The sequence below is a fragment of the Rissa tridactyla genome, chromosome 3 (genome assembly GCF_028500815.1).
Source record: "Rissa tridactyla isolate bRisTri1 chromosome 3, bRisTri1.patW.cur.20221130, whole genome shotgun sequence".
NCBI lineage: Eukaryota > Metazoa > Chordata > Aves > Charadriiformes > Laridae > Rissa > Rissa tridactyla.
Window position 1 is genome coordinate 10,407,445 of NC_071468.1, and position 22,075 is coordinate 10,429,519.

General features: G+C 49.3%; 1 protein-coding gene across 1 annotated transcript; it reads right to left on the reverse strand.

Moving 5' to 3' along the window:
* Nucleotides 1-943: 943 nt before the first annotated feature.
* On the reverse strand, nucleotides 944-21,317 carry SLC22A7 (solute carrier family 22 member 7). Its single transcript, XM_054195056.1, has 10 exons — nucleotides 20,819-21,317; nucleotides 18,538-18,641; nucleotides 13,118-13,272; nucleotides 11,496-11,664; nucleotides 8,297-8,414; nucleotides 4,182-4,291; nucleotides 3,880-4,094; nucleotides 3,289-3,397; nucleotides 1,666-1,872; nucleotides 944-1,517 (listed from the first exon to the last, which is right to left on the reverse strand). Exons 1-10 carry the CDS (start codon nucleotides 21,194-21,196, stop codon nucleotides 1,454-1,456), a joined length of 1,629 nt encoding a protein of 542 aa, XP_054051031.1. The 5' UTR covers nucleotides 21,197-21,317; the 3' UTR covers nucleotides 944-1,453.
* Between the last annotated feature and the right edge of the window lie 758 nt (nucleotides 21,318-22,075).

Consider the following 22,075-nt stretch of genomic DNA (forward strand, 5'->3'; position numbering starts at 1 on the left):
GTGAAAACTCCTGCGGCTACTAAGTGTGAAATAACGAGAGAGACCAGGCTTGTCCAAATCCAGAAATTTCTACTGATTTCTACTCTTTGGCACAATTTGCGTGCTGCCTCATGGTGTGAGCGCCTAGGTGTCTCCAGCACCTGTTTGATGTAGGTACGGGAGTGCCCTGAACAGGTGCCCGAACAAGTGCACCACACATGGCACTTTCGAAGGTATATTGTGCCCTGTTACCAGTGTCGGCGTGTTGCGGCTCACTGATTATTAGCATGGGGGTGCCGCTGACGAACCCAAGGCAGCGCACAGGCTTTGCCCAGGGATTTTGGCGGGTTACTTGACCCAATCTTTGAGACAGAAATAATTCGCAAAATTTTCTTAGCCTCGCGGGTGGTTCTGAGGAGTTTGCTTTCCTTTTGTTGCCTTACAGCAAAAAGGTGATGTATATAATTTTGCCAGGCAGTTTATTTCTACTAGGAGGCGCTCACGGACCTGGGATTGGATGCGCCTCTCCACCCGCTTCCAGATGCATCCCGGGTTTGTGTTTATCCTCCGAGGGCTGCGCATGGCTGAGCTTAAAACGTCTCACAGCCCAGGGAATCACGGTCCGCCTGAGACTCGGATGCTGAGGCCATTCCCTCTTCCCGATTTAGGGAAGCGATGCTTGTCAGGGTTCCAAATTTATGGATATTGTGGTGGCTCAGCGGTGTTGTCTGCACAAGTAAGTGCAAGATGCAGAGGCATTCCCTGAATTTCAGATCAATGCGTTAGACCGGTAAGCAGAATGAAATCAAGTAACAAATTATTCAATATGCAATGCAAAAGTTAATGTAGTAAGGTTGTGTTAAAAATAATCTGTAAAAATAAATAAAAAAAAAAAATTTGCAATAATCTGCAAAAGCTTGCTTTCTTCTTTATGTACGTAGGACAAATGCTTGCAGTTGTCCCACTCTCGGTGAGATTCCTGCGTGTGCTTTTTGCTGTCTTTGGGCCTCAGTGTGAAAAGTGTCCAGACCATTTCCAAATCCAAGAAATATTCGTAGCTACGGTTTATCCACCATCCAGTTAGATTTATTTGAGGTTATTTTGTTTTGTACAATTCACGCTTGATGTTTTTTTTATTGCTGCATCGCGTTTCTTGTGGTGCGTAAACTAATGGATAGTAGTTTCGGGAAGGCTGGGCGGTGATCTGAAAGGTGCTGCTTGTCCAGCAAGAGCTTGCCACAGGGTGCCTTTATTTCCAGACCCTGCTAGACCTCTGCGTTCTTGCTCCTGGCCACGCTACAGAGTGGGGTTGGCTCCCTCCAGCTGGTTTTGTGATCGGCCTCCTTCCTCCAGTGTCCTCCACCCCACTTCCCTTGCAGAGAGAGACTCGGTAGACAGCAAAGGCTCTTTTATTGACAGGTCAGAGCATGGCTCGGTTTTGCAGTCCTCCATAGCGGCCGTCCCACAGAGTCCCTCACTTCGGCAGAGTCTGTAGCGGCGTGCCCTCGGGAGCGCCGATTTGTGGTGGCCCTTTCACTCTGGAAGAAAAGGCGGCACGCTTGGGCTGATGGATAGAAGAGCAGGAAGCCTGACAGCCCACATCCCCACCGGGCTGTCCCTTCCAGAGGGACGTCCCCTGCCTCTCTCATCAGGATCCACGCACAGGGCGGGATGGAGCTGACTCACTGTGCCTTCTCGATGTCCTCGATGCCCTCAGGCAGGCGCACGTTGAGCGTCTCCGGGAGCAGGAAGGCCACCGAGCCGCAGCACACTGCTACCCCGCAGTAGGTCACCTCGGGTAGAGACCTCCACACCTCATCCAGCAGAAACACAAGGGGGGCCAAAGCCCCGCCGAGGCGTGCCACGAAGGAGGTGTACCCCATCCCATTCTGCCTGGAAAGGTAGGGCACCGTGGTGGCCCAGACCACCACGAGAAAGAGATAGTACTTCTTTCATGTCAGACCTTGGGAAAAAGTGCAGACCCTTTGCCCCTTCCCCCTCTTTTTCTATAAATGCAGAAGCTTTCCCCACCTCCAGGTTTTTCCTCTGCCGTGCTTTTTCTGGGGAGGTTTTTTTATTTCTTCATATCTTCCTACAATGATAATATTTCTCAGAGAGTAACTGTAGCTGCTGTGATAAATAGATCTATATCTGAGAGAGAAGTTCCCCACTAAAAATACCTGCTCTAAAGTTGTTTCTGCTTTAAATGGCTACAACCCTGTAAGTCCTCTGATCTGCTGAGAGCAAACCCAAGTCCCTCCTTCTCCCAGGTATTTCCAGGCAGGTGGCATGAACTAGAGATACCTGTGAACACCTTTGGTCCTGCTGTAGCAATAAGCCTAGGAGAGCTTGGAGAAGAGGCCAAAAATAAGACCTGGGACCTAGTCCACTTACTAATTTTCAGGGGATGGGTGGCATTTCACGCCGACAACAGGCGTGCCGGGACCTACTCGCGCATCCACAGAGCAAGCGCTGCAGAAGGAACCAACATTTTTGTCTTTACCTGTCAGTGTCTTTGAGCACATGCAAATACAAGCCCATCTGAGAAGAAAAGTAGCAGATGAGCATGCCCACTCCGGTTTAAACGCGCGTCGTTCCCCCCATACAGCACACCAGTGACAGTTAAAGGACTATATGGCAGAGGAGGGTGCTCTGGGCAGGGAGGGACGGCGTGAAGTAAGCCACAAGCCCTGCCGTAATCAAGAGAGGTTTTCCAGACTTTCACAAAGAAACCAGTGAGGCCGTTCCCTCCACCCGCCTCAGGTATATCCCAAACTATGCTGATGCTCAGTCCGGTTTTATGTCACCATTACCTGGATATTTCATGAAGAAAAAGCTCTCTTTTTCCTCCTGAAAGTCTAATTAATCCCTGCTTTAATATCATCTGAATTCCAGAAGACTGTCAAACATGTAGTAGTATGTCCCCCTTATAAAACTTGATATTTCAAATTATTATTTTGGGGGGGTCTTTTAACAGTTACTGGCAGATTATCAGAGGGAATTAAGACTTTACTGAGCACAGATGCCTTATGGAGTTCAAAAATCTTCCCACACGGAATACTCCTCACCTTTTGATACATCTTCCTACCAACATAACCTAATCACACATAAGCCACGTAAAAAAAAAAGGGTAGCTTTCTGCTCCTTTCTGGTGAGTATGTGTAATCCCTAGAACCTGCTACTTGTAGAGGCAAGGCATCAGGCCCGCAGTCTAGCCAACAGCACGTCCTGCTGTGCTGATGTGGAAGACCTGAGGGTGACATCCCACCGAGGCTCTGGTTGTGCCCTCAGGCACGTGGCATCTCTTACCTCAGTACGGTGGGGTAGAGCTCTGAGGTGTACAAGAAGACGGTAGTGAATGCAGCTTCTGAGAAACCTTTGCCCATAATGGCTACTACAGAGCGCAGGGAGGTGAAGGCTAGGAGGAAAGAAGAGACATTCATGACAGTGGTCTAAGAGCAGCCTCTAGGAAGAAGCTTCTTGTGGCTTCAGGTACAAGAACGAAGAAGGTTCACTGCTCCTACAGACAAAACAGGGAGCTTCATAGCCCTGGAGCTGCTGCCTCCAAAGTCTGGTTCAGTAAGTCTGGTAACTATTAGCCCAAGTGGGAGCTGAACTGGTGAAAGGATAGGTCCTGACATTTCCCATTGGATAATGTCTATAAAAAAACCAGGCACTTCACCTTTCCGTCACTGGACCCTTACTAGCCACTTCACAGTGACTGGAGACCACCTGTTGCTCCCAGATGTTAGGGCCAGCCCACATTAGCAACCTTGACCCACAGGAGGAGGACATCTCCATACAGAGTTGCCTGTGGGCAAGATCTGCTGTTCTCTAGCACTGCCCAGAATGGAAACCTCCCCTTTAGCAAGGACTGCGTATAGCAGAAGAGCGGCTCACGCTTGGGAATGATGACGTTGGCTCCTATGCATAGTCCGGTCAGAATGAGCGCCCACGCCTGACTCTGCCGTCGCCCAACTCGATTCACCAGCACGTACATGATCATCTTGGCTGGAATCTCAATGATGCCAAAGACAAACTGGGAGAGGTACATGTTGAGCCCAAAGCCAGTTAGGTTCATGCTCATGCCGTAATAGGAGAAGGCAACGCCAAACCTGCAAGGAGCGTGTGGAGATGGGGATTAGGGAAATCCAGCCGGGGAACTGCAGGACAAATCCCCTGGGCAAAGGGACACCGCTTACCACACAGCCCCAGAACACAGAGAGATCTTCCGCAAGACTGGTGTCCTGAATAAGCTGATGTAGGAGTAACTCTCTCCTGGCTTTTTGTCTGTTGCCATCCTTCTGAGAGCCTGAGAGAGGTGGGAAGAAGGTAATAATAGCTCAACTGCTGTACATTTAGGATCCAGACATAAACCCTAGACAGGCTGGGGCCGGTGCCCTTCCCAGCTCCGGCTCCGCCTTGCATTTTCCATACATTCCCATTGCAGAACGATTCTCTGGGCATACATTATCAGAGGCATGTCTTCCTACAATTTTATAGATTGCCTACCGTTTTAAGCCTCTCTTTCCTCCCATGGCCCCTGCTCCCCTCGTACCCACATACCCTGCGTGGCAGAAAGGGTTGCAGAAAAATGTCAGATCATGGTGTTAGCAAAGTCAGCGTTGGCCAGTTGCACCCCCTTCCCCATGTGGTTGCCTGCCGTTGTGCCAGGCCTCGGGCAGGAGCTGACAGCGAGCTGCACGCTTTATGCATTTGTGTAAAGTGTGATTATTTATACATCTGTTTATACGGATGCAGACTATACATAAAAAAGTCAGGCACTGAGAAGTGAGAGGAATTTGAGCAATGGAATTAGGGGCAAGTACCAGGAGAGTTGGTAAGTTCTACCCACTGGCTGAGACGCAAGAGTCACCCAACTAGAGGTCTGCAATGCAGGCAGCTGTACCTAAGCCGGTTGCCGTGGGCTCCCTGTGCAGTTAATGGAGATCTCCAGGGGGAGTGATGGAGTCATTTTATCCTAGAGCAAACAGCCGCGTTCGGTCAGAAGAACCGCTTGCTAGCCTCCATCATTCATTAGAGTGCAGACTGGAAAGGAGATTGCAGACAGTGATGGTGTGGACACCTAATGTCGGGAGAGGTGAATTCCTCTCAGGGCAGCCTTGCTTCACCATGTCCAAAAATCATCAGGGTAGGGCAGTTACAATTAGATTAGGCTATGAATCACAGGACACCTTGAGGAGAGAGTCCGGTTAACTGGTTGCATGTATTCTCAAATCAATCCCCTCTTCAGAGAAAGCAAAGCCTTGGCCCAAGCTTTTGCATAAATACTTAATCCCAGCCGCAGAGCCACATAGGGAACCTACAACTTGGATGAAGAGGGCCCGCAGCGTCTTGGACCAGAGGATCATCTTCTCCAGTGCCTTGTCTCCAACAGTGTCCTGCAGTGGCGCCTACAGAGGAGCCGGGCAAGCGTGTAGAGATATTCCCCTAGAAATGTCACTGCCTCCAGCCGGTCAGGGACTTGCTGAACCAGACAGGGTGTCTCTCTGTTTAGCACCTCGATGATCATTTCCTACATTATCTAGTGGTTTGTTGAACCCAGGTTTTTCTTTTATTTCTGTACAATCATCTCTGGATCTGGTAACTTGTGTTAATACTGCACTACGGCAAGTAAGTTATTTTTTTAAACTTTTACCTTCTTTTTTTTACCTTTTTCACGGACAAATAATAAGCCTTTTCATCCAAATGCATAGGATGAATCATAGCACTGATAACAGACTGCTTCTGCAATGCTGAGAATTTCAATGTTAGACTCAAGTTAACCCGTTGGCAGTCTGTCCTCTCTTTAAGTTGCATGATTTGCTATTAAAATCGGTAACGTAAGACGTTAACATGGAAAACATCTTCCAGTATGTATTGTTAGCCAGATTTCGTGGTATGTGGAAGGACAACTGGGAGAGCCAGAACAGCGAGAACCCCAAGAAACTTAAAATGTACATAATTCAGTGATGGCTGGAAGGGGGAGGAGGGTGAAGGAATCTGCAGACCTACAGCATCACCTACAGTTAAGATGGTGCTGAACAACTATGGGGGCTGGGGACTTGCGGAAATGTTTAATAAAAGAGGAATCCCAGCCCAAAGAGCTCTCTGGTTGAAAGAATTGTACAAATGAAAGAAAGCATTAGGAAAGGGAAGAGGACAGCTATAAGTAACAGCATGTTTTACTAGGGAAGAGCTAAGGTTTTGTTTCTAGTTGCATGCTACCCTTCGTAGATTTTGGATGAGTGACAAAGCCTTTCATACTGAAAAAAGAATTTCACACGGGGAAATTCCTTAATCAGTTCTGTAAAACAATGCTACTAAACCTGGGAGTATGTCAGTAACGTGCTGTGCAATTATCCGGAGATTATACGTCCTTCAAAGTTCAGTCTTCTGAACTCAGGAAGACCAGTTGTTACCTTAATAAGCCATCAAAACACACTGATGCACAGTCAAGTCAACTCAACGAGCCAGAATCCGGCAGTTTTGTGTTGCCTGCATGTTTGGATACGGACAAGAAAAATAAGTATGTCCCTATAAACCTGATGAGTCACAACTGCAAGCCTTTCTTGGTGGTGGTCCCGCGGTCACAGCGTGGCGTGACTTGGTGCAAGGCTGTGATAGCGGGGAAGCCCCAGGTATATTTCCTCGCCCCAAGAATGGTATGAGGCTGCAAGCCCATGCCCTTCCTGGTGAAACGCCGCACTCCGAAACACAGAGTCATCAGTCAAGGCTAAACGAAAGAGGTTATAACTTGTTGTTTTCACATGTTTAGTCAGAGCTACTGGCTTGATTAAAGGCAAGGAAGAGTCACGCTCGGCTCCTGTCTGCAACAACCAGTAAATTCATAATTTCTCACATGATGGAACGACATGTTTCTGTTGTAAATCAAAAGGGCTCATCGCCTCTTCAACAGATATTAAGAAACTGCTTTTAAAAAAGTGGCGTGCTGGCCAGGACGGGGCAGCGCTGTGGATGCAGGAGCACTGGCTGCACGCAGAGATGCAGCTGGACCGTGACAGCAAAGCACAAGGCTCCTGAGCTGGTGCCAGGGGTTTCCCATCTTCCTCTTTTGGTAAGAGGAAAACCAATAGACGTTAAAGGAAAGATTGATGTTTAATGAACTACAGGCTTCCGTACCCACCAGATTTCACAGCTGGGCTTTGTTGCTCTTGAGAAGGTCGAGACCAATCATGTGGACCAAATTAGTCAGAGGTGACAGACGTGCAGCCATCCAAGCCTGGCTGTGGAGGGTGGTTGCGAGCGCTGACTACGCTCTGGTGTCTCTCCAAAGGGAGAGATCAGCTCCTGCCTGGCCCTTGAGTCCTCCCTAGAGCTGGGATGTCACTTGAGCTTATCACCATGCCCTGGAGCGACCAGCATGTCCTTAAGTAAGTGTCATGGACCAAGGCCTTGACATTTGTGAGTCTGAATGCAAAAATACATTTTTAAGATAGAACTCAGTACAAGACAAAGACCTCCAGATCAGCCTCATACCTTGGGCTTTGGAGCCGAAAATAGATAGATAGCTATTTTTCTGGGTTCTCCTTCCCCTTTATTTGTTCAGTCATCCAGATGAGCATCTTCACTCCATCCTTTACATCTCTGGGGTCAAGCAAAAATGGATTCAAACCAGTAGGTACCTGCCTGCTTTGCCCAACGCCTCACCCTTTAAATGCCACGTTCCTTTAAAATTGCTGGCAGAGCCACGACTGACTTGAGAGCAGAGCTTTAGCCAGGGGAAAAAGCTGATTATGCTAAACGTTCTTCATAGCCACATTCACCGCTGGGGCACTAAGGCTTCCAGTTTGACACGTACTCTTAAGTGCAGCCTGAGGTGGACGAGCCTTTACATTTGTGGATTACTCTATATGCAGTATCTCAAATGCAGTATGAGAGAAAATACGCTAACTACATCCTATTAACGTGCGTCTGCTCTCTGCTAGCACTTGTACCAGCGCGTGGCCAACAATATTTTTGTTTGCCGTATTTTTTGAGGCTGGGCTCCTCTCTCGCTGCGTATTTAGTCCCGTGTCCGGTGCATCGAGGCTTCTTGTCGTGGCAATAGTGAATGGAAAGGCACTCCACCTAGTGGAGGGGATTTCTGGCCTTATGGGAGCTGAGCCACTGCTTTATCTTAGGGAGCGGATGTAGCTCCTTCCCGGGGTAAAACGGAGCGTGGCTCCCCGTGGACCACAGTGCCCCACAGATCACATCGCAGGCTGAGCATTACTTCAGGTATCAAATAGAAGTAAAATAAGAGAGAGAGAAAACGGGAGAGGAAGAACACGTGTCTGGATCTTCAGTTTCTCACCTCTGGTGAGACAGCGAAGTCTTTCCTTCCGTTCATTCTTGCAGATCTAAGCAGATGCCTGTGAGCTTGTTTCACTTTGCCATTGGCTATGAGCCACCGGGCAGACTCTGGGACCCACCTGGTGCGAGGAGAGAAGACAGTGTTCCTGTTGGCGCTCCATGTTTGCCAACCCACACACATGGCCCTGGCCAAAGAGAGGGGGTCTCCTCTGTGAGACTTCAACCTCAGCTAAAAGCAGCGACTGTGGTGCATGAGCATACGAGTAATGGGACAACCCTGTTACACGTACATGCTGTTCTACCCTTAATGGACTACAGCCTGACCATTGAAGTCTATCCAGCCAAAATTTTTAGCATGTGATCTTTGATCGAAGCTCGACTTTCCTGAGCTGGTTGAAGTTTCAAACTCCTATCGGTTAAAATTGGCCTCGGTGTTTATATTTACAGATTCGTGCTTTTTGGGACTCTTTTAAACTTTGAAATTGTAGGATATAAAAAATTACTATGCAGAAAGGAATTAGCGGGCTCTATACTTACTTTGCTAATGGCTAAAATTGTTTGGTTTTCACAATAATCACAGCCTTCTGCACAACACGGTCAACTGGGGTCTAAATCATTGGAGCTGTGGCCCCTAGTGAAGTATCCATGCTAGTCATTGAGCGACAAGGGATGCTGTACTGCTCTGGAGCTAATTAGCAACTCTGAGCGGTCTGCGTAGCAGACCTGTGTAGGGTGGGAGTCCCGTGACTCTTATTTTTCTGTCTGTTCCAGCAAAAGATCCAGCACTTGTCACAAACTAGCATCTGCAACTCCCTCTTCTTGGACTTCTCTCTGATCTTGCATCTGGTTGCAGTTCATGGCTACGTGGCCCTGTTTGTCCTGGAGCTTCCCAAGCCACAGTGCAGCCCATCTGGCCTAGAGGGTCCGTGGCATCTTGCGGGTCTGCATAGTGGCCAGGGTTTGGAAGACATTGGAAATACCCCACAGTGGCTACATTCTGTGAGAGCGGCCAACACCTACCTCCTGCTACCCAAACCTGTCCCCCGCGACAAGTAGGAAACAGAATCTGTGGTTCTCATGGAAACTTTCAGCTGAGCATCTTGTGCAGTGAGTGGGAAGACTTATAACCTTGAAGAAGTACGTGGGTGTGAGGTCTACTGAGGTCATGCAGTTGTCAAAAATCTCTCACTGGAGTCTCCCACTGGAGCGGGCCGAGACCAGTTCCCTGTAAGCTGTTGGTGATTAATGTGCCCTGAATCAGGTTACGCAAAAAACCTAATGAACAACCGCTGTCACTATTCAAGCAGCAGCTGCAAAGGATGTGTAGAGCAAAAACCTTTGCAGAGCTGGTCTTCTGGAAAGTTCAGGTCCTTCCCAAAAGCTTATAACCCAATGCACCTTGGGAAATACAAAGAGTGAAAGGTGGCATTTTGCACTCATTGCCACCATTTCCAGAGTGTAATGTTATGTCTTTTGGTTGTCTAATGTCTCAGCTGAGTTCTGACGTTGTGTCAACAGTATCTACAGAGTGTGCTAAATTAGATTTTGATTCCATACGTCAGGGACTTTTAATTATCCAACAATCACTGACCTCTTGGGTGCTTGAATTTTGATCAGACTACGGTGTAATTTGTTGGAGAACTAATCTCCATAAAAGGCATTAACACGAGAGAGAAAAAATAATCAGTTATCATGGAAAAGGTGGGTCCAAACGTATCTGCGAATTTCAGCACTTCCCAGGACTCAATTTTTTATGGCTGGTTGTCCTAGAGAAAGAGCAAACAACTCAAACTAAAAAAGTCAACAGAACGCATATTTTAGTTGCGTTGGAGTCGATCGGTGAAGTGTCAGATGTAACTCTTTGCCAGAAAACTCTCATCACCAGTAAAACAATACATATTTTTTAAGCCGTTGATTAACAACAGCATGAGTTTATATCCCATTTTTTCATATGTGTTATTTGAGATTTTTCTGCTAGATCTGTGCAGCTATTTAATCTACTGCTTCATGCTCATGGACAGACAAACCGTAGGCTCTAGAAGCCTCTTTGATGGCAGCTGAAAGGCACTTTAGCATTTGGATCTCACTCTTTCTGCTCAGCGATGAAGCACATAATTTTGGGGTCCAAGTGTCTAACAATCAGAGCTTATTCTGCCTGGTTTCCAGCTGGAGCTCCCCGTCGCCCTGAGAGACACAGCTGTGATTTCTGCCGTGTGGTCCAGCACCGCACCGATGTCCCAAGAGGAACCAAAAAACCACCCTAAGGTGGAGGAGACCCAGACCCCCATTTCTGAATGTTTTCAGTGGGGCTGTTGTGAGAGTAGCTTCTTGCTTATTTCAACACGGGACTTTTGTCCAGCCAGGAAATGGAGCTGCTTATTCAAAGGACTGGTTTGGATCATCGAATAAATTGATCCAATACACTTCACGTTACAGTCACAGCATGAGGGAATCAGCCCTCTACTCTAGTCCATGTTAATACAAGAAAAAAAGAAGAAGGAAAATGAGTTGCTCTGATTAAATGAACTGTCTCACATTTTAAGGCTTAAGAGATGTCGGGTATTTCTTAAGTAAGGCTGCAGGAGGCAAATAGCCCACAGCAAGCCAATGCGTTTGACCTGTCAGGATGGTTACACGGCTGAGAAAGGCCATGGGAAGCGCAGAGATAAATGCACCTGACCTAGCCTGCAGATGCCATTGGCTCGTATGGAAAAATTGGTACCAGAGGTATCCCCCCCAGTGAGGCGGGGACAGAGGATGGACAAATTATTTATCTTGAGTCTACCTGGGATGAAAGCAAGGGACCCGGCTTGGCCTTGCCGCCCTTTACTGGGATCTCTTTGCTTGTTGTGAGCGCATCTGACAGCGCTTGCGGCACCAAATCCTGCTCCTTTGCCCTGCAACCTCTCCCCCAAATGCCTGTCCTCAGCCCCAGTCCTGCCTCCTCCTTGTCCCCAAGGCCGTGGCGCGACCTTGGCTGCTGGACTTGTTGGAGGTGAGGAGAGATGAAACCCAGTTTCCAAGAGCTGCCACCTTGGAATCCGAGTGCAGGACACAGGCGAGTCCCGCTCCTCTTTGGGTTGCCGGAGCCAATCCTAGGACTGGCGTTGGGACGTTTTACAGGCTCGCGGAGCAGAGGAGGCAAATCACAGCCCGCTCCCATCCCCACCAGCCGCCCGGCTGCAAGTCACTGCACTCACCACAGGCAGACGATGCTCAGAAGACAAGGTCCTGTTACGGCTACTAATAGCCAGTGCCATTCCCGCACCAAGTACGCTACCATGGCCAACAGCATGTTCCCGATGCTCCAGAAGATGCTAGTCAGGATCCCGGTGAGGGTGCGGTGCTGTATGTCCACCCACTCCATCCCTGCAAGAGGGAGGCAACGTTCAGCTGGGACACACAGGGCTTCTCCAGGAGGGGGTCTGCAGGGCTTTTTAACAAGGGCGAAGCAAGGTAACGTCCCTGGTCTTCTCCTCCAGGAGAGTTCCACTGTTTGCCCAACATCTGGCACATTTAAAACCTTCATCAATAATGCTTAACCTCTTGCAAAGCTGCAAGCAACTAAAAATAAAGCCTTAAATGAAGAAATAGTGGACATAGAGTAAGAAACAGTGCTAAAAACACCTTAGACGACACTTTTGTTTATCCCATTCAATAGCATTCAAATGGTCGTCTTCATCAAACAGATAATTTTTTTTCCCTAACCATCTTGGCCGCACAGTTTCCCATTTCTCTGCCCACTCATTATTCCAGATGAAAGAAATATATTCAGATGAAAGAAATATATTAAGATGAATTGTCGTTCATGTGGAATCTACCTGCAGCAGATACTAATGCACATGTGAAGGCAGAGCAGATGGTGGTCTCCTTGTTTCTGTGTGTGAACTAAAAGCCAATTTCCCTACAAAGATCTGGACATCTTGCTACAACCTCTAACAATTAGAAATGTCCCTCCCAAGCTCTACTTTGCCTTGCCGGCATCATCCTTTATCACAATAAAAAAGCCATAGCAGGCCTTGGGATTTGTGAGGTCTTGTGTGGACTTCTCCAGTATTGAAGCCATATTAGCTTGATTTTGGCTATATTTGCAAAAATCCTGGAAATTTTTGCGGCACCTCTAACTTGCTCTTGGGAACAATGAGTCTTGCCAACTGTATTTACAAAATCACCCAGTGCTCTGTTGGGTACCCTGAAATTTGGAGCTTGTTTTTGTTAGATAATTACCTAAATTCTTCAGCTTCAGTTTTGCCTAGCTCTGTATGATTTTTTTTTTTTTTTTTTTTGTGATTCTTTCCCCCTAACCTTTCTAAAAATAGCAACCGTGAACTTGTGAAAATGGTGAGCAACCTCAGGTCTGGGGAGGCGGAAACACCCTGCAAATGACACACCGTCCTCCTCCTGCTGAGAACACTGAGCGACGCCGACAAATTGTCTCAACAGTCTGTTGGAAGGGTGAGAACTCAGTACCAGAGGAAAGGGGCAGATGCTTTGGTCCGTGGCTTTATCGTACTACTGATGATCCCCCTGATACAGGAGTTGGGCAGCATGGATTGCGAGTGTTAATGTTGCAACAGCAGTGCTAATAAGTGGTTGTTGTATTTTGAGTAAACTGTTAAAGCGCTAATTAGCCGAACAGAAAATTGCGATTCTCGGATCCTCCCAAGCGGGATGCTCTTTTGGCTGCCCGTAGTGAAGCTGCACACATACCTCCTGTTCCTACTAGCTCTGCCCTGGCTAGTAGACAAGTCCCTACCTACCCGCTGCCTGGCGGGTGTCCCACTCTACGACCGGGCAAACCCACAAACTCCCACGAACTCACCCAAAGGCAGTACGATGAGGGAGACGCCGCTCAGGGCCACCCCGGTGAGGGTCCGCGTGACGGCCAGCATGCTGTAGGAGACGGAGGCGGCGCTCAGCATCCCGAACACGACAGAGCACATGAGCGACAGCAGGAGCATGGTTTTCCGTCCGAACCTGCCACAAGCACAGGCTGGATTACAGCGGCTGGAGACCTATCTCAGGAGCAGGTTTGAAACGGGGCAAACCGGAGATGTGAGAAGGAAAATGAAAATGTTGCCTGCTCTTGCACAAGACGCAATGCCCCGGGGAGGAGGAAACAGCCCTGGGTATGGCCGGTGCCACCGTGGTGCGGTCCCATTCAGAGGGCCAGCCTGCCCCATGAGCATCGGGCAGCCAAAACACTATATCGGGCTCCCTTGTTCAACACCGCCATCAAATGCAGTGGTGTCGGCTTGAAATCCCATGCTGCTGGCACACCCTGCTCCCTCCAATGGCTGTCCCCATGCCAGCGTGTCCTCCTCCCATGGCTCACTCAGGACGAGCCGCTGCCACCGCTCTGGAGGAGGAGAGCGAGCCGTGACACATTCATCCTGATCCGTGGAAGGAAAACAAAGATCCCAAAGGAAAATAAAAGGAATCCAATCGTCAGCCCACGTGTGCAAAGAGCCCTGATGTCCTAAGGGGGTCTATGAGGAATCTGCTAGGAGGTTGTTCCCCAAGGGTTTTGGAAGTTGTAGGACCATCTTACCCCTGGTGCAGAGTCCTGTGTGGAGAGTGTGGAGAAATCCAGACTATCAAATACACACAAATGCACGTGTATACACACACACACAGAGCGAGAAATATGTGTGTATGTATTTCTCCACAACCCATGAAAATCTAAAACTCAAAATGGAGCACAAGGCATCGGTCTTCTGATGGACATCAGGGCTGCATGTGACAAAAGCTGAGGTTCAAACTGGAGTAGTAAATTAACCCTGTCAACAGGTGATGTTCAGTCTATCGGCGCTGAAATCCTGGTCTGACTCTGGCGCTAGGGCTCCCTTAGTGGCCACCTGAGAAGGATGATGGCAAGAACAGTTGCTCCAGGGGCAAAAATGATGTGCCAGGACATAACGCCACAAAGCATTCCTAAAAATGATCATAAATGACATCAAGCAGCGGCCAGTTAATGAATCCACCGGAGGGAAAAAAAAACAAACCCTTGTGGCTTGGACCCAGGCAGTTTCCTGGATCTGCTTTGAAATTTGAGCAGAGCCAGTTTGCAAAAGTCATCGTAATGCCCCTGGGTCGCGGCAGCAAACACCCAGAAACACACCAGAGCTGGATCCCCTTTCCAACAGGATAACTGCCTAAGAAAGAAGATACGTTTTTTTAAACGAATGCTTCTATTGAAAATGCGGTAGGAAGCATATAAAGCCATAAGATTCCCCGCAGTGCGCAAGGCAGCTATTTATGGAGCCATTACTAGATTGTCTCCGCAAACGCATGCCACCTGCTAGGGAAACCAGAGGCGAGCTGGCAGGGTTGGACTGCGGGCTACAGGGAGGCTGCTAGAAATAATGCTTTTAAAATCGTCTTCAAAGGGAGAGATAGGAAAGCACTGCCTCTGGAGGATTAAATGTGGAAGACGCAATAAAAGGCGCAAACTGCGCAAGCAGAAAAATGCATTATAAAAAAAAAAAAAAAAAAAAGCCATTTTCATAAATATCCCAATCTGGAAGTCTGCCAAAACATCATACAGCCAATCCGGTACAAGGACAAGGTACAAAAGAGTATTTGGAAAAAAGCAGACAAAGGGGGCTTAAAGGAAGGATGGGGAGGGACTCTTTATCAGGGAGTGTAATGATAGGACAAGGGGTAACGGTTTCAAACTGAAGGAGGGGAGATTCAGGTTGGATACTAGGAAGGAATTCTTTACTGTGAGGGTGGTGAGGCACTGGAACAGGTTGCCCAGGGAAGTTGTGGCTGCCCCATCCCTGGAGGTGTTCAAGGCCAGGCTGGATGGGGCTTTGAGCAGCCTGGTCTAGTGGGAGGGGTTGGAAGGGGTTGGCAAGGGGTTGGAACTAGGTGGTCTTTAAGGACCCTTCCAACCCAAACCATTCTATATTCTATGATTCTGTATATTTTTTCATGTATATGTTCACAGAGAAGGTTGTTGAAAGGTTTACCGGGATAAAATTTGTCAGTAGAGATGTTCTCAAATCCAAATGTCTGTAGAGGCTTAGAACAAAACGAACCCAAACTAGCAAAATGCCGGGACCAGGTGGTTTTCACCCTGGGGCACTAGAGATTGAAACCTCTGCCTTACGGTTAGCACAGAGAAGCGGGACCTCTTCTCCCTTAGAGGAAAGGAAGGTTGCCAGTGGGGTTGCTTTTAAGGGGTTTTAGGGGAGAATGGGGGCTATGACACCTGAGGTTTAACAAACTTGCTGCAGACTTACGGGATGCACTGTCCCCACTGCCGTTACAGGGGCTGCAAGCCTTTCCTGACGTGACCTGCGAGCCCTGTGGCCAGGTAGCTCAGGTGGCCAGGGTCTGCTCCAGGCTGCTCACGGGGGCACAGCTGGCTCTCAAACCCTCCGTAGCCGCGGTTTTAGCAGACTGAAGGGTCCTGCTCTGGCTAATTGGGAGTCAAGCCATAACTTGATCTTTTTTGTTAGCTGCTCCGAATTTTCTCCATTTCTTCTGTACCTTTTTGAGACGGGGAAGGAGGGGGAAGGGAAATCAAAACTGCACGCAGTATTCAAGATGTGGGGCCACCACGCATTTGCATGGTACCGCACAGTGATATTCTCTTTAATTTTATATTCCTTTCCTAATGATTCTTAATTTTCCATTTCCTTCCCCAGCCACTGCTCGTTGCAGAGTGGATGTTTGCCTGGAGCTGTCATAACCCCAAAGTCTTGCTCCTGGGCAGCTATGGTCAGCTCAGAGGCCTCGGTTTTACATGAGAAGTTAGAATCAGTCACAGAATCACCGAATCACCAAATGGTCGGGGTTGGAAGGGACCTCTGGAGATCATCTAGTCCAACCCCCCTGCCAGAGCAGGGTCACCCAGAGCAGGTGGCACAGGAATGTGTCCAGGGGGGGTTTGAATGTCTCCAGAGAAGGAGACTCCACCACGTCTCTGGGCAGCCTGTGCCAGGGCTCTGCCACCCTCCAAGTAAAGAAGTTCCTCCTCCTATGCTCAAGCTTGTGCCCATTACCTCTTGTCCTGTCGCTGGGTGCCACTGAAAAGAGCCTGGCCCCATCCTCCTGACACCCACCCTTTAGGTATTTATAAGCGTTGCTAAGATCCCCCCTCAGTCGTCTTTTTTTCCAGACTAAAAAGACCCAAATCCCTCAGCTTTTCCTCATAAGAGAGATGTTCTGATGTTCCCATCCAGTCACAGGGCTCCTTAAGCTTCTTCTGAGGTTCTCTACACTCAGATCTCATCCTTACCAGCCTGGGCACTCAGCATCAGCTCCCCACTCGCTCCTTTTCCTGATAATTTATAAACGTGCTGAAAAGCACACAAATCCAAGCAGGTCTCCCTCCATTGTCACAACTGAACACTCACGTCTCCTTCCTGGCTTTTACTCAATTATCTAGTCGTGCAGAGCCCTTCCTTCTTATCTTAGGGATGCTCAATTTCTGTAGGAGCCTTTTGTAAGGAAACTTCTTGAAAGCCATGTAGATGGTATCTCCCCTATTCAGATGCCCGCTGGCACATTCAAAGAAACCCAGTACATTTGTAAGGCGCGAATCTTTTGCAAAACCCCCGCTGATTCTTCACCAGTATCTCATATCTACCCTTGTAGCCACCGACTCGATCTTTCAGAAGAGTTTCTACTCATTTCCCCAGTACGCATAGACATCAGGCTGCCTGCTACGCAGCTCCTGAGATCTTTTTTGGAGATTAGGTTAAAACCGGTTTGATACGTGACGCCTTCCCAGCTCCCTGCTGTGAAGGCCACACAGCGCCAGCAGCGTTCCAGCTTTTTCATCCCAAAGGTCCGGTGGGGCTCTAGGATGGGCACCCCCTGCTCCTGGCTCTTTACTGGCATTCACCTGGTGTATTTCTCCGTGCCTTCTTCTATCAGCTTATTTCAAATCTCCAGCTCCAACACCTGCCCCTACACATTCTCCCTCTGAGCACAGGCTCATTTACGTCTCACACTGCAGCCTTTTTGTTTCCAGATGCTCCTTTTACACACCTTGATCTTCTACTGGCCCTTCCCCCTCGCAACCCATTTGAAAAACAAATTATTTTTTCATTTTGCTCTCGCAGACACCTTCCCTTCTGCCTTATTTTGTCCTGCTCCTCTGCGTGATTCTGAATTTCTTTCCCTCCAGCTGTGCTACAAAACCATTTTAGCTACGAAGCCAAGGCACGCAGTTTGAAGATCAGCCAGGTGTCTTGGGTCCTTGTAGAAGTATCCTGATATATGCAAAGATATGGACGTAAAAATGCTCATCTTCAGCACTAAATCTCTGGGTTCTTTGTAGTGTGAAGCTCATTCCCCTCTGCCGCGTGGCGGTTTTGCAGCCCGCTGCGCTGATGCTTGTTTGATCCCAGAGGAAGGAAATTGGGAAGCAGTTTCCTGCGCAGGAAGCTCAGACGTTAAATAATGAATCACGTACGGTGAACAGCACACCCTGATCGCACGCTACATATTCTCCGGAAGGTTTCCTGCTTCTGCCGTTTGCAAAAAAATATTTCATTTCTTAACTGATGCCCTTTCTAGGTTATTACTCAGGCTTTTTTTCAGGTTTACATTATCACGTTCTAACATTTAATGAGAACGAGCAGATTTGTTCCTGTTTTCCTCATTGCTTCAGCTCTTCCTCATGGAATGCCTCCCTGCTCCTAATAACCTCCTGTACCCTGCTTCTCTAGTAGTGACAGTCAGGTTTTGCTTTCTGGAGACTTTTTTTTCCCAGGTAAGGCATGCATTTGGTCTGAGCCCCTCACCTGGGGGTCCTTAACCAATTTGCATATAACTTGCAAGGAGTTGACCCTTTTAGCCTCTTGTTTTGGCCTTGTTTTAAACAGCTTTCTCTTTTTGTTTTGTTTGTTTTTTGTTTTTTTGGTTTTTTTTTAGACGGTTGTTTTTTCCAAAATCGGTTTCACAGCCAGTGGATTTTTTTTCCCCCCAGTTTTTCCTGTTCCCGCAGCAATGCTCACCACTGCATCGTGGTGGTCACCTCACTCCTAACCAAGGCCAGAGCTGCTGCTCTGGTGGGCTGTCAACCGTCTGCTCCGTTAATTTAGCCAATGCATTGCTCCCTGGTATAACTTCAATCCAATTATCACGTGAGAGGCTGGATTCTCCCTTTACGATTGTGTTTTCTCCTTTCTCTCCCCCCTCCTATTGCCCTTTGCAGGCCACGGGTTTGTGAAATTCCCGTTACGAAACTGAAGCCCCGGAGGAACAGCCTGACAGGGGTCGGACCTGTCTGAAAGGTACCCGAATACCACGGCCCCCATCGTGACGCCGATGAAGAAGAAGGTTGCCGTCGCCTGGTTCAGTCCGCGCTGCTCGCACACGAGGTCCCACTGAAACACAAGGACAAAATGACACTTAGTGCCCGGTTCAGCCTCTGTTGCCTTTTCGAACCCCTTCCCTCCGGCGGTCAGCCATCCTGTCTTGCAATTTATATTGCCCAAATCCGACGGAGGGGTAGAATCCTGCACTAAACCGCACACAAGGCAGTGCTGGAGGCCTGAAAAAAGTGAAGTTGCATCTTAGAAAACTCAGAGGCCTCCCGGTTATCTGTCCCCACTGTGATAGCCTGTCTGCGGACACTTGTTGGGCATCGGAAAGCTTTCCTGGGTACCACTTACCACGGAGAGAGAGAGAGACCCCCCTTTTTCCTCTCCTGACCCCTGCGATAGCTGCTTTCAACTCGTCCCGGGCGCGCGTCTCCCCTGTCTCCCTCTGTCATGCCCTGGGACTGCCCTGGTGAGACGGGCGTTTGCAGGGTGCCGCGCTGCGGTGAGCTGTGAGACGTGCCTCAGCCTTCGTTAGGGAAGGTGGCATTGATAGCCAGTTACTGCTGCCCCGGACAGATTCCTTTGAAGTTGCCCGTTCAGGGGGGAAGGAGGAGGGCAGAGGGGGAGTCAGACCAAATGCTCGCTCCTGGTCCCTTGAACATGTCCCGAGGCCACCGCACCACGAGGCTCCACGCGCAGCGTCCGTGCAGCGGGGCACCTCCGCTGCCTTTTCCCCCAAGGGCTGCTTGACACCTTTCTCCCTGAAACGGTGCAGGAATCAGGTGGAGACCTGGTGCACATCGGACCCTCACCTCCATGCCCGCCGAAAACAGGGGTGGTTGGGAGGAGGCACCAGCTCTAGGAGCTCCTAACTTACTGATTTCTTACTGAGAAGTTGGTCTAGACGTTCTTGCTATTTAAGTTAATGAGCATCATTTTACTTTCTCGGAGGTGCAAATGTCGCTAATCATTAGAGAGTGCTGTGGCCAAGCTGCAGAGTTAATTTTCCGTATGTGCCAACTTGGCAAAACCTCATTTAATCATCAACCCGGCCTCGCAGCCTCTCTGACAGGTCCGGCCAGACCTTGAGCAACCTTTCTTGCTGCCAGAGCAAAAGACCCCAGAGAAAGCCCCGACCCCTTGAATGTGTCCTGAGGCCACCGCACCACGAGGCTCCACGCGCAGCGTCCGTGCAGCGGGGCACCTCTCCTGCCTTTTCCCCCAGGGCTGCTTGACACCTTTCTCCCTGAAATGGTGCAGGAGTCAGGTGTAGACCTGGTGCACATCGGACCCTCACCTCCATGTCCGTCGAAAGCAGGGGTGGTTGGGAGGAGGCACCGGCCCTGCTCCCTCTGAGACGCTCATCTGCCACCATTTCCAACCCAACCATACCCCTTTCATCTGACCAAATTCCCCCCTTCCCCAAGACCTCCTGTGACTTGGGCCGCTTTTCAAGAAAGGTAAAGCATTAACACCCAGAGGTATCACTGTCAGCCCTAGCAAAGCGTTTCGGAAGGCGGGCGGTTAATGTTTGATGGGCAGGGACTTTAGGCAGGCTCAAGGTTATGGCTGGCCGGTGTGCTGCATCTCAGCGGGGGGTGGGCCGTGGAGAGCACGTCTGGCTTGACGGTAAGAGACACGGGTGGTAAGAGAAAAGAGGCAACACAATGCTGGGGAGGAGAGGGGGAAGCTGGAGATCAGCGAGGAGGGGCAGCCAAGGGAATAGAAGTTACGAAGTGTTTGGAAAATCAAGAAAGCAAGTCAAGGGCTCACATGAAATCCTGATGGGTGTAATCCTCTGCAAAGCCCAAGCATGTAGGAAATCCTATATGTGTGTCTTCACCCCGCTCCCCCCCAATCTCTCAATCACTTGGAGAAATTAAGACACTTAATTTTGTGTCTTTTAATTTTGTGGGGCTGGACTAGATGACCTTTAAAGGTCCCTTCCAACCCAACACATTCTATGATTCTATGATCCATGGTTATACCGAGAAATGTTGACTTCTAACTATCACTCTAAGCAAGATGCTCATAATAGTAATAACGATAAATTTTGGCTTCTAACTCTGAGCTTCAGAGAGCTTCCCCATTCTGGCAAATCTTATCTCAACAAGTCATTTCCACTAGTTAAAACGCAAAGATTCCCCTCTGATTCTGCGCACCCAGTGAATACCTCTCCATCTGCTCCTTGAAACACCGAGCTAATTTCATTTTCGGCTAGGTCACGGGCCAGGCGTTACCTGGGTGGAGATGGTTGAGGTGAACTGCGAGTGGTCGTAGGCCCATCCGTGCTGGCAGGGCTGGATGATGGAGTCGTTTTCTGGTCGCAGAGAGGAGTTGAGCAGCAGCTGAAACTGAGGCCGCGAGAACATCTCACAGGACCTGAAAGTGCCATCGGGCTCCCGGGGGATGCTGATGAGCAGAACTTCCTCTACGGTGAGGTTCACAAATGCCTCCTGGTGTGGAATTGCACAGCGATGAGAGGGGGTAGCGGCAAGAAAATTGTGCAGCAGAAAATGCATGGGAAGGTTGATTCTTGGGAGGCAGAGGATAAACAAAATCAAAATCTGGAATCTGCCAAAGCCGCCAATTTCCAGCAAGAGATCCTCGAATTTCATCTTTTCTGGGGAGTTTGCTCATTCAGAGCCGCTATGTACCAAGGAGCAGCAACACGAGCTTGAAAAGCTGTCTCTGTCCTTGGAGCTCAACTTCCCATGGCTTTTCATACAGCCACTTCGCTGGACTTTGAGACCCCGCTGAAAGGTTGTCAAAAGTCACAGAGAAACTCTCCATTTGGGGTAGAGCCAAAGGAATCATCCTGCGTGCACACCACACATCCATTTCAAGCGGACCCAGCACGAGGCGTCTTTGCTTCTGTTGGGGGAAAGGACAAGAGTCCTTCCCTCCTCTTGTCATTTTTGAGAGGGAGATCTGCGTTAGGGAAGGAGGCCGTGGGAAGCGTGCTGTGAAAGCCCTGTTGTTTCTAGTGCGGGGGTACCACGCAGCGTCTCAGGTGCTGCAACAGGCTCTGTCTGGTGTGAGCTGATCACCAGCCAGCCCACCTGGATCACAAAACAGGCCCCCAGGAGAAGGAGGGCAACCCGTGGTGGAGGGATGCCCAGGGGCACCAAAGCCTAGCTGCTATGCGTCAGCTAAGCGTTTTTCAGTATGGCTTGTGTCACGTCACGGCCTGGCGGCAGGGAGAATGGAGAGGGGTGAGAAGGTGCCCAGAAGAGGAGAGAGATGAATGGATGGAAGCAATCAGGGAGGTGAGCATTCTGGGGAGAAAGGGTGGGCTGTGGGTGAGGGCCACCAGCTCACCACTGTCCTCCAAAGGCTGGGAAAAGTGAAAATGTTTCCCCGCAAAGTCCCTTTCTCCACCTGGGAAAGCGCTTTCCCAGAGGACGTGCAAGGCAGTGATGAGAGCTGCAGCCTGCCACGTGAAGGACCATGAGGTGCTCCTGCAAGGTCACAGCCCTGTGCTGGTGTGCTCTGGG